We start from the raw sequence: 12548 nt of genomic DNA, 5'->3' as shown, positions 1-12548 counted from the left end.
TTTCTTTCTTTCTTTCTTTCTTTCTTTCTTTCTTTCTTTCTTTCTTTCTTTTCTTTCTTTCTTCTTTTTTTCCTTTTTTTCTAGTAGCACTTTGAATATATCAGCCATCCCCCTGATGGTTTCCAAAGTTTCTTTTTTTTTTTTAATTTTATTTTATTATGTTATGTTAGTCACCATACAATACATCATTAGTTTTTGATGTAGTGATCCATGATTCATTGTTTTCGTATAACACCCAGTGCTCCATGCAGTTCATGCCCTCTTTAATACCCATCACAGGGCTAACCCGTCCCCCACCCTCCTCCCCTCTAAAACCCTCAGTTTGTTTCTCAGAGTCCATAGTCTCTCATGGGTCATCTCTCCCTCCGATTTCCCAAATTCATTTTTCCCTTCCTTCTCCTAATGTCCTCCATGCTATCCCTTATGTACAGATAAGTGAAACCATATGATAATTGACTTTCTCTTCTTGACTTCTTTCACCTACCATAATCTCCTCCAGTCCCATCCAAGTTGATGTAAAAGTTGGTATTCATCCTTTCTGATGGCTGAGTAATATTTCATTGTATATATGGACCACATCTTCTTTATCCATTCATCTGTTGGAGGATATCTCAGCTTTTTCCAGTTTGGTTATTGTGAACACTGCTGCTATGAACATCGGGGTGCATATGGCCCTTATTTTCACTACATCTGTGTCTTTGGGGTAAATACCCAGGAGTGCAATTGCTGGGTCATAGGGTAGCTCTATTTTTAATTTTTTTGAGGCACCTCCACACTATTTTCCAAAGTAGCTGTACCAACTTGCATTCCCACCAACAGGGTAAGAGGGTTCCCCTTTCTCCACAACTTCTCCAACATTTGTTTCTTGCCCTGTCAATTTTTGCCATTCTAACTGGTTTAAGGTGGTATCTGAATGTGGTTTTGATTTGAATTTCCCTGATGGCTAATGATGATGAACATTTTTTCATATGTCTGTTAGCCATTTGTATGTCTTCTTTGGAGAAGTGTCTGTTCATGTCTTCTGCCCATTTTTTGACTTGACTATTTGTTTTTTGGGTGTTGAGTTTGAGAAGTTCTTTATAGATCTTGGAAATCAGTGCTTTGTCTGTAGTGTCATTTGCAAATATCTTCTCCCATTCTGTGGGTTGCCTCTTTGTTTTGTTGACTGTTTCCTTTGCTGTGCAGAAGCTTTTTATCTTGATGAAGTCCCAAAAGTTCATTTTTGCTTTTGTTTCAATAGCCTTTGGAGATATATCTTGAAAGAAGTTGCTGTGGCCGATGTCAAAGAGCTTACTGCCTATGTTCTCCTCTAGGATTTTAATGGATTCCTGTCTCACATTGAGGTCTTTCATCCATTTTGAGTTTATCTTTGTGTATGGTGTTAGAGAATGGTCGAGTTTCATTCTTCTGCATGTGGCTGTCCAATTTTCCCAGCACCATTTATTGAAGAGACTGTCTTTTTCCATTGCATGTTTTTTCCTGCTTTGTCAAAGATTATTTGACCATAGAGTTGAGGGTCCATATCTGGGTTCTCTATTCTGTTCCATTGGTCTATATGTCTGTTTTTGTGCCAGTACCATGCTGTCTTGGTGATCACATCTTTGTAATATAGCTTCAAATCTGGCAACGTGATGTCCCCAGCTTTGTTTTTCTTTTTCAACATTTCCTTGGTGATTTGGGGTCTTTTCTGATTCCATACAAATTTTAGGATTGTTTGTTCCAGCACTTTGAAAAATGTCATGGGAATTTTGATCAGGATGGCATTGAAGGTATAGATTGTTCTGGGTAGCATAGACATTTTAATAATGTTTATTCTTCCAATCCATTGAGCATGGAATGTTTTTCCATCTTTTTGTGTCTTCTTCAATTTCTTTCATGAGTGTTCTGTAGTTCCTAGAGTATAGATCCTTTACCTCTTTGGTTAGGTTTATTCCGAGGTATCTTATGGTTTTTGGTGCTATTGTAAATGGAATCATTTCTCTAATTTCTCTTTCTACAGTTGCATTGCTAGTGTACAAGAAAGCAACTGATTTCTGTGCATTGATTTTGTATCCTGCCACATTACTGAATTGCTGGATGAGTTCTAGTAATTTGGGGGTTGAATCTTTTGGGTTTTCCACGTAAAGTATCGTGTCATTTGCGAAGAGAGATAGTTTGATTTCTTCTTCGCCAATTTGAATAATTGTATTTCTTTTTGTTGTCTGATTGCTGTTCCTAAGACTTCTAGTACTATGTTGGACAATAGTGGCGAGAGTGGGCATCCTTGACGTGTTCCCCATCTTAAGGGAGGGCTCTCAGCTTTTCCCCATTGAGGATGATATTTGCTGTGGGTTTTTCATAGATGGATTTTATGAACTTGAGGAATGTTCCCTCTATCCCTATACTCTGAAGAGTTTTAATGAGGGAAGGATGCTGCATTTTGTCAAATGCTTTTTCTGCATCAATTGAGAGGACCATATGGTTTTTCTCTCTCCTCTTATTAATGTGTTCTATCACACTGATTGATTTGCGAATGTTGAACCTCCCTTGCATCCCGGGGATAAATCCCATTTGGTCGTGATGGATGATCCTTTTAATGTATTGTTGGATCCTGTTAGCTAGGATTTTGTTGAGGATTTTAGAATCCATATTCATCAGGGATATTGGTCTGAAATTTTCCTTTTTGATGGGGTCTTTGCCTGGTTTAGGGATTAAGGTAATGCTGGTCTCATAGAATGAGTCTGGAAGCATTCCTTCTGTTTCAATTTTTTGAAACAGCTTCAGGAGAATAGGTATTATTTCTTCTTTGAATGTTTGGTAGAATTCCCCCAGGGAATCCATCAGGCACAGGACTCTTGTTTTTTGGGAGATTTTTGATCACTGCTTCAATCTTGTTAGTGGTTATTGGCCTATTCAGGTTGTCAATTTCTTCCTGCTTCAGTCTTGGGAGTTTATATGTTTCCAGGAAGGCCTCCATTTCATCCAGAATGCTCAGTTTATTGGCATATAGGTGTTGATAATAATTTCTAATAATTGTTTCTATTTCCTTGGTGTTAATCGTGATCTCTCCCTTTTCATTCATAATTTTATTAATTTGGAAAAAAAAGAGAAAGGATTCTCTTTTCTTTTGGATAAGTCTGGCCAGTGGTTTATAGATCTTATTAATTCTTTCCAAGAACCAGCTTCTAGTTTTGTTGATCTGATCTACCATGTTTCTGGTTTCTAATTCATTGATCTCTGCTCTAATCTTAATTATTTCTCTTCTAAAGAAAGCTCTTGTTCTTTGTTGATTTTCTTTAGAAGAGAAATAATTAAGATTAGAGAGAACAAGAGCTTTGAATGATACACTGGACCAGATGGACCTCATAGATATATACAGAACATTCCATTCTAAAGCAACAGAATACTCATTCTTCTTGAGCGCACATGGAACTTTCTCCAGAATAGACCACATACTGGGTCACAAATCAGGACTCAACTGACACCAAAAGGTTGAGGTTATTCCCTGAATATTCTCAGACCATAATGCCTTAAAACTGGAACTCAATCACAAGAAAAAATTTGGCAGAAGTTCGAACACTTGGAAGCTAAAGACCACTCTGCTCAAGAATGTTTGGGTCAACCAGGAAATCAAAGAAGAACTTAAAACATGGAAACCTCTGAGCATGAAAACACATCAGTCCAAAACCTATGGGATACTGCAAAGGCGGTCCTAAGGGTGAAATACATAGCCATCCAAGACTCACTCAAAAATTAGAAAAATCCTAAATTCTCCAACTAACTCTACACTTTAAAGAACTAGAGAAAAAGCAACAAATGATGGTTTCCAAAGTTTCTCATGAGAAAGCTGCTTATAATCTTACTTAGGATCTCTTGTATGTGACAAGTTACTTCCCTTGCTGCTTTCTAAATTCTCTCTCTGCTTTTGGCTTTTATTTATTTATTTTTTTTTAAAGATTTATTTATTTGACAGAGAGAGAGCACAAGTAGGCAGAGCGGCAGGCAGAGAGAGAGGGAGAAGCAGGCTCTCCCCTGAGCAGGGAACCAGACATGGGGCTCGATCCCAGGATGCTGGGATCATGATCTGAGCTGAAGGCAGGGGCTTAACCAACTGAGCCACCCAGGCGCCCTGCTTTTGGCTTTTAAAGTTTGATTATAATATGCACCAGTGTGACCCATTTAAGTTCATCTTACTTGAAGTTTGTGAGCTTTCAGATGTTTGAATTCATGTTATTCATTGAATTTGGGAAGTTTTCAGTAATTATTTCTTCATATATCCTCTCTTCTGAAATGCAAAAGGGAGCTCTTCAAGTTTAAAAATAGAAACTAACAACATGAAAACATGTAAAAGCATAAAAGCTACTGTAAAAATTAAAATATATTCAAATTCATAATACTCTAATATTGCATTGTTAACATGTAAATCACTTTAAACTCTTTTATAAAAGTTAAGAGACACAAGTTTTAAAATTAGGGCATCTGGGTGGCTCAGTTGGTTTAGTGTCTGCCTTTGGCTCAGGTCATGTTCTTACAATCCTGCTTCTTCCTCTCCTCTGCCCCTCCTACCTGCTCATGCTCTCTCTCTCTCCCTCTCAAAAATGAAGAAATAAATAAATAAATAACAATTCTTTAAAAGAAAAATATTAAAATTAACTAGATACAAAAATGTGTTAATGAATACACCATATAAAATGATGGAAATTTTGGCATCAATTACACAAAATGTGGGGGAAGGAGAAATTAAAGTGTAGAATATTTGTATAAGGTCAAAGTTGGGTTGTTATCAGCTTAAAATAGACTGTTCTATCTACAAAATATTTTATATAAGCCTCATGATAGCCCAAGTAAAAAACCTGTAGTGGACTCACTAAAGAGAAGGAGAAAGTAATCAAAGCATAAAAGTATTTTTAAAAAAAATCAAATCACAAAGGAGAACAGCAAGAGAGGAAAAACAGAACAAAGAAACCACCAGAAAATAGGAAAAACAAAGGTAATAGTAAATCCTTACTAACCCATAATTACTTTAAATATAAATTAATTGAATTTTTATTAAAATACAACATGAAATGATATGCTGCCTACAATGATTTACTTTACTTTTAAGGACACACATAGGCTTAATGTGGAGGAACGAAAAGAGATTTCCCATGCAAATGGTAACTAAAAGACAGTAGTGTGGCTATACTTATATCAGAGAAAACATACTTTAGCAAAAATTGTCAAAAAAGACAAGAAGGTCACTATATAATGATAAAAGAATCAATTCATCAAGAGAATATAAAAATTGTAATAGACATGCACCTGAATTCCAAACATCTAAATATATAAAAGAAATGTTAACAAAACTGAAGGGAGAAATAGACATTGACATAGTAGTAGGAAGGAAACAAGGAAACATTTTACTGGTGGAGAGTGGAACTTAATTAGTGGGTGAGAACTTTTAGCTTTATGCATTTTAATTGTTTGAATTTTACAAAATTTTATTTACTTGTTTTACTTTAAAATGAAAATTAATACTAAACTATTAAATGTAAAAGCACAATAACATGTAAACTCCATAGATGTAAACCTCTAGAATTGCAAGTTTATTATAAAGTTTTATTTTATTGTTCATTTTTAATATTTTTTGCAACTATTTTATTTTGGAAAATGTGTTCACTTAAAAATGAAATACAAATGACTGGTCACTAAAGTAAAATTTTGCAAAGGGGATTAAGTTAAGAAATTAAAGAGGCCAAGTCAATTGATGGTAATTTTATTACAATATTTTGTATAGAAATTAAAGTGTAGGTATAGAAAATGCAGAAGTGGTGGTAGCAAATGTTTAAAAAATAACTAAATGAGATATTTTTAGAAATTCTAAATTCACCCAATGTTGTACTCTTATTTATTGTACTCATAATTTATTGAATCCTATTTATTAAAAATGGGGAAAGGCAAAGTACTTATCAAAAACAGTCAATATATAGGGGTCATAAATATACTATCATTTAAGTAGTGATTTTGTCATTGACCATTATGTTGTCAAAATTTTCACTGTTTTTTCTAACATTTCTCATACATTATTAATAAACTTAGAAAAATAGTGATTTTATTCTTTTGAAGATATACATAAGATATAAAAACTAATACAATTTATAGTAATTATATGATTTTTTTGTTTGTTTCAGATATGTAATAATTTGGGTAATTGTCATTGCTTTCCTGGCTATAGGCCTCCATATTGTGAATTCCAGATTGGTTCACCAGGGGGAAGTATTGATGATGGAAATGTTCAGAAATCTAGTGAGTAGAAATTAAAATTTTAAAAAATAGATGTTCTTTTATGAAATACTTAAAGAATTATAATGCTGAGTCAAATCTTTCATGATCACCTGAGTAATTAAAAGAGTTATCTTGAATAGTGGCTTTAATTAATTAGTGTTACACAATATTTGTAATGAGATTTTCTCAGATACTTTTCATCAACTTAGTGAAATAAGTTAGAAGACCGTCCTCAGGTTTTAATAAGTGTCAAAGCAAGAAATAAGATGTGAACTTAATGAATAAATATTATATGTGCTTTGACTGCTCCACCAATAAACTGTCCCTCTTCTCTCTTCTTGTGCCTCCATATTCCCTGATACACAACAGTACTTAAATTAGGCCAGTTAATAACCCTACAATGGCCTCTAAGTGCACAAGGGGAAGGAAAAATCACATGTCTTTGAATTTAAATCAAAAGCCCCAGATGATTAAGCTTAGTAAAGAAGACATATTGAAAGCCAAGATAAGCCAAAGCTAGGCCTCTAGCACCAGTTAGCCAAGTTAAGCATGCAAATTTTTGAAGAAAATTAAAAGTGCTAATCCATAAACATACAAATAATAAAAAAGCAAAATAGCCTTACTGCTGATATGGAAAAAGTTTTAGTAGTCTGGATAGAAGATCAAACCAGCCAGAATATTCCTTTAAGCCAAAACTCAATCCAGAACAAGGTCCTAATTCTCAATTTTACAAATGCCAAGAGAGGTGAGGAAACTGAAGAAGAAAAGTTTGAAAGTAGCAGAGGTTGGTTCATGATGTTTAAGGAAAGAAGCCATCTCCATAATATAAAAGTGCAAAGTGAAGCAGCAAGTGCTGATGTAGAAATTGCAGCAAGTTAGCCAGAAGATCTAGCTAAGATAACTAATAAATGTGACTATACTAAACAATCTATTTTCAATGTAGACAAAACAGTCTTCTATTGAAAGAAAATGCTGTCTATTAATCTCATAGCTAGAGAGGAAAAGTCAATGCCTGGCTTCAAAGCTTCAAAGGGCAGTCTGAGTCTCTGCTGTTAGGGGCTTATGCAGTTGGTGACTGAGTTGAAGTCAATGCTCATTTACCATTCTTAAAATCCAAAAACCTTAAGAATTATGCTAAATCTACTCTGCATGTATGTCCTCTATAAATGGAACAGAAAAGTTGGGTGACAGCACATCCATTTACAAATTGGTTTACTGAATATTTTAAACACACTGTTGAAGCCTGCTGCTGAGAAAAATAGATGTTTTTCAAAATAACATTGCTCATTGACAATGCATCTGGTCCCCTAAGAGCTCTGGTGGAGATGTACAATAAAATTAATGTTGTTTTTATGCCTGCTAACAAAACGTTAATTCTAAAGCCCATAGATGAAGGAGTAATTTTAACTTTCAAGTCCTATTACTTAGGAAATGCATTTCATAAATCTATGGCAGCCATAGATAGTGATTCCTCTGATAGATCTGGGCAAAGGAAATTGAAAATTTTCTGGAAAGGATTCACCATTTTAAATGCAATTAAGAGCATTTGTAATTCATGGGGAGAGGCCAAAATATCAACATTAACAGGAGTTTGGAACAAGTTGATTCCAACCCTTATGGATGACTTTGAGTGATTCAAGACTGGTGGAGGAAGTAATTGCAGACGTGGTAAGAAAATTAGATTAGAAGTGGTACCTGAAGATGTGACTGAATCACTGCAATCTCATCATAAAACTAACAGATGAGGAGTTACTTCTTATGGATGAGCGAAGAAAATGGTTTCTTGAGATAGAATCTACTCCTAGTGAAGGTACTGCGAAGATTGTTGAAATGACAGCAAAGGATTTAGAATATTACATAAACTTGGTTCATAAAGCAGGGTTTCAATTTTTAAAGGAGGTATACTATAGGTAAAAATGCTATCAAACAGCATCACATGTTACAAAGAAATCATTCATGAAAGGAAGAGTCAATCAATGCAACAAATTTCACTGTTGCCTTATTTTAACAAAATGCCACAGCCATCCTAGCCTTCAGCAACCACCACCCTGATCAGTCAGCAGCCATCAACTGTGAGGCAAAACTCTCCACCTGCAAAAATATTATGACTCGCTGAAAGCTCAGATGATGCTTAACACTTTTCAGCAATAATATGTTTTTACATTAAAGTATTTACAATGTTTTTGTAATGATAATCCACACTTAATAGACTACAATATACTGCAAACATAACTTTTATATACACTGGGAAACTGGAAGATTAACTTGCTTTATTGTGATATTTCCTTTATTGTGGTGGTATGGAACTGAACCTGCAATATCTTTTGAGGAATGCCTGTATTGTAATTCCAGAGTAAACACTAGGAAAACAATTCAAATTTTTTAGAAAAAAATAAAAGAATTAAAATTCCACCAATTAATAAAATGAAGCCTAGAGGGAAAAGAACATTAGACAAATAGAATAACTAAATAAATATAAATCCAATAATAATAATTTAACTAAATATCTATCAAGTAAACATTCAATTTAAAAGCACTTACTCAGGCTTTCCAAGATAGTGGTATAGGAATACCCAGAACTCAACTGGTAAGCATCATTCACCCCATACACTCTCCAGCTACCTTGCTAAAGTGAGTGGGTATACACAATCCACACAGGAGACACCACTTGATCTCCTAGCCTGGTAGCCAAGAGTGTTAGCATTCCAGAAGTCCATGGGGCTATAACAATCAGAAAGAGTTTTTGGCAGACCACCATCACTCTAAGGATAGTGCACAAAGAGCAGACTGAAACACAACCCCAGTCTTCCTATGAAGAGGCCTATTTAGTTAGCCTGGAGGTTAGGCCTGAGGGACAGTCTTCAAGTTTTCCACAAATGTAGAAACTACATTTTTTACAATGTATTTTTTAAAAATATTAAAAAAGACAAACCTTTAACTATACTAACAGAATAAAAGAGAAAGAAATCAAATAAAATCAGAAATGAAAGAGGAGACGTTACAACAGATACCACAGAGTAGCAAAATTTATTTATTTATTATTTATTTAATTAATTTGCATGTGGTTATCCAGTTTTCCCCTAAATGACGTTTTGAGGAGACTATCCTTTCTCCATTGAGTATTTTTGGATCTCTTGTCAAATATTACTTAACCATATATGCAGGAGTTTATTTCTGGGCTCTCAATTCTGCTCCATTGTTCTACATGTCTATTTTTATGCCAGTACTATACTGTTTTGATTACTACAGCTTTGTAGTATAGTTTGAAATCAGAAAGTGTGATGCCTCCAGCTTTTGGTCGTCTTTTTCTGGGTCACTCTGGCTCTTCAGGGTCTTCTACAACTCCAAACAAACTTTAATTGTTTTTTCTATTTCTGTGAAACTTTGGTAGGGATTTCATTGAATCTATGGATGACTTTGAGTAGTATGGACATTTTAACAATTTTAATTCTTTCAATCCATGAACATGGGATACATTTCCATTTGTTTGTCTCTTCTTCAATTTCTTTCATTAAAATTTTGTCATGTTCAGTGTACAGATAGTTCACCTCATTGGTTAAATTTATTCCTAAATATTTTAATTTTTTTGACATTATTGTGAATGGAATTTTTTTTTGTTTTTTTTGTTGCTATTGTTTTTTGCCCTCAGATGTTTTATCACACATGTAAGAAACACAACTGTTTTCTGGATGTTGATTTGGTATCTTGCAACTTCATTGAATTTATTGGGTAGATACAATTTTTTTTTGTGTCTTTAGTATTTTTTATACATAGGATCATATTATCTGCAAAGATAATTTTTCTTCTTCCTTACTGATTTGGGTAGTATTTATATCTTTATCTTGCCTGATTACTATAAATGGGAATTCCAATACTATGTTGAACAAGAGTTATCTTATTTTTCATCTCAGATGAAAATCTTTCAAAATTTTACCATTGAGTATAAATATTAGCTGTGGACTTATATATGGCCTTTATTATGATGTGGTATCATAATAAATTTGTTAAGAGTTTTTATCAGGAAAAGATGTTATATTTTGTTAAGTGCTTTTTGTGCATTTATTGAGATGATCATATGATTCGTATCTTTTTATCTTTCATTCAATTTATGTGGTGTTTCACATTTATTGATTTATATATGTTGAATCATCTCAGAGATAAATCCTACTTTCTCATGATCAATTATCTTTTTGATGTGTTGTTGAATTTGGTTTGGTAATATTTTGTTAAGAATTTTTGCATCTAACCAAATGGAAGGCCATTTGTTAAACCCTAATTGAAATTTGACTGAAAGAGAAATTAAATTGTATTAGGACATTAAGATTTTAGAGTATCTTTATTACTACAGCTATTATATTAACAAATATTAACCCAAATATAACACTGCATGTTAACTATACTGGATATAAAATTGAAAAAAAAAAGAAGTAAAAAAAAAGAATTTTTGCATCTATATTTATAACATATTTGTCTGTAATTTTCTTTTCTTGTGGTATCCTTATCTGATTTTGGTATCAGGGTAATGCTGTTCTTGCAGATGAGTTTGAGAGTGTCTTCTCTTCAATTTTTGAAAGTGCTTGAGAAAGATTGCTGTTAATCTTTCTTTAAATATTTGTTAACATTCCCCAAAAACAATCTGGTTTGGGGATTTTCTGTTTTGGGAGTTTTTGATTACTGATTCATCTCCATACTCTTATTGGTCTGTTCAGATTTTCTATTTTTCATGTTTCATTCTTGATAGATTATATGTTTATAGGAATTTATCCATTTCATCTAGGTTATCCAGTTTGTTTGGCTAAAATTATTCATAGTAGTCTCTCATGACTCTTTGCATTTCTGTGGTTATCTGTTGTAATGTCTCCTCTTTCATTTCTGATTTTATTTTATTTCTTTCTCTTTTCTTGAGTTAGTATAGTTAAAGGTTTGTCTTTTTTAATATTTTTTTTAAAAATCAAGTCTTAGCTTCATTGATTTTTTTTCTGTTGTGTTTCTAGTCTCTATTTCATTTACTTTTGCTTTGATGTTGGTTATTTCCTTCCTTCTTCTAACTTTGAGCTTAGTTTTTTTTTTCCTAGCTCCATGAGGTATAAAATTAGGTAATTTATTTCCATCTTTCCTTCTTTTATTAATTTCTAGTTTCATACTATTGTGATTAGAAAAGATACTTGGTATGATTAAGGAACTTTTGTGCACTGTTGGTGGGAATGTAAATTGGTACAGCCACTGTGGGAAACAGTATGGAAGTTCCTCAAAAATTTAAAAATAGGAGTACCATAGGATCCAATAATTCCACTACTGGGTATTTACCCAAAGAAAATGAAAACAATAATTTAAAAAGAAGTATGCACCCCTATGTTTATTTCAACATTATTTACAACAGTCAAGATAATGGAAGCCACCAAAGTGTCCATCTATAGACAAATGTGGTATATATATATATGTATGTGTGTATATATATATATATATATATATATATATATATATATATGTATGTGTGTATATATATATATATATGTGTGTGTATATATATATATATATATATGTGTGTGTATATATATATATACACACACACACACACACACACACACACAGACAATGGAATATTACTCAGCCATAAAAAAGAATGAAATCTTGACATTTGCAATGACACAGATGGAGCTACAAAGTATTATGCTAAGTGAAATAAGTCAGTCAGAGAAAGACAAATACCATATGATTTCGCTCATATGTGGAATTTAAGAAACAAAACAAATGGGTAAAGGGTCAGGGGGAAGAGAGGCGGAGGCAAACCAAGAAACAGACTCTTAACTATGGAGAACAAACTGATGGTCACCAGAAGGGAGGTTGGTGGGGGGATGGGTAAAATAGGTGATGGGTATTAAGGAGTGTACTTGATGAGATGAGCATTATGGAAGTGTTGAATCACTATATTATACAAACGAAATAAAATATTACACTGTATGTTAACTAATTGTAATTTAAATAAAAATTTTAGTAAAAGACAAATCGATAAGGATGATTTTATTCTTCTTAAACTTGCTAAGACATGTTTTGTGACCTATCATGTGATCTACCCTGAAGAATATGTGCACTAGAAGAGAATATGTATTCTGTTGCTTTTGGAGAGAAGTTTCTGTATGTGTCTGTTAGGTCCCTTTAGTCTACAGTATGATTCAGGTCAGTTTCCTTGTTGATTATCTGAAGGATCTATTCATTTCTGAAAGAAGAATATTGTGGTCCTCTACTATTATTATATTGTTTTCTATTTCTCCCTTCAGACCTGTTACAATTTGCTTAATATATTC

The 12548-nt window shown here is 33.3% G+C and overlaps 1 protein-coding gene across 1 annotated transcript in view; it reads left to right on the top strand.

The window, feature by feature from the left end:
- LOC110573137 (disintegrin and metalloproteinase domain-containing protein 18-like) overlaps positions 1-12548 on the top strand; it is a 214409-nt gene that overhangs the window by 144048 nt on the left and 57813 nt on the right. Inside the window, exon 18 of the mRNA XM_021681558.1 lies at positions 6150-6264. Within this exon, the coding sequence (XP_021537233.1) occupies positions 6150-6264 (115 nt within the window). The remainder of the gene's footprint in view (positions 1-6149; positions 6265-12548) is intronic.

The sequence above is a fragment of the Neomonachus schauinslandi genome, chromosome 2, assembly GCF_002201575.2.
Source record: "Neomonachus schauinslandi chromosome 2, ASM220157v2, whole genome shotgun sequence".
In the NCBI taxonomy this organism is placed as follows: Eukaryota; Metazoa; Chordata; class Mammalia; order Carnivora; family Phocidae; genus Neomonachus; species Neomonachus schauinslandi.
The sequence above is the reverse complement of the archived record's forward strand: the minus strand, read 5'-3'. Positions and strand labels throughout refer to the sequence as shown.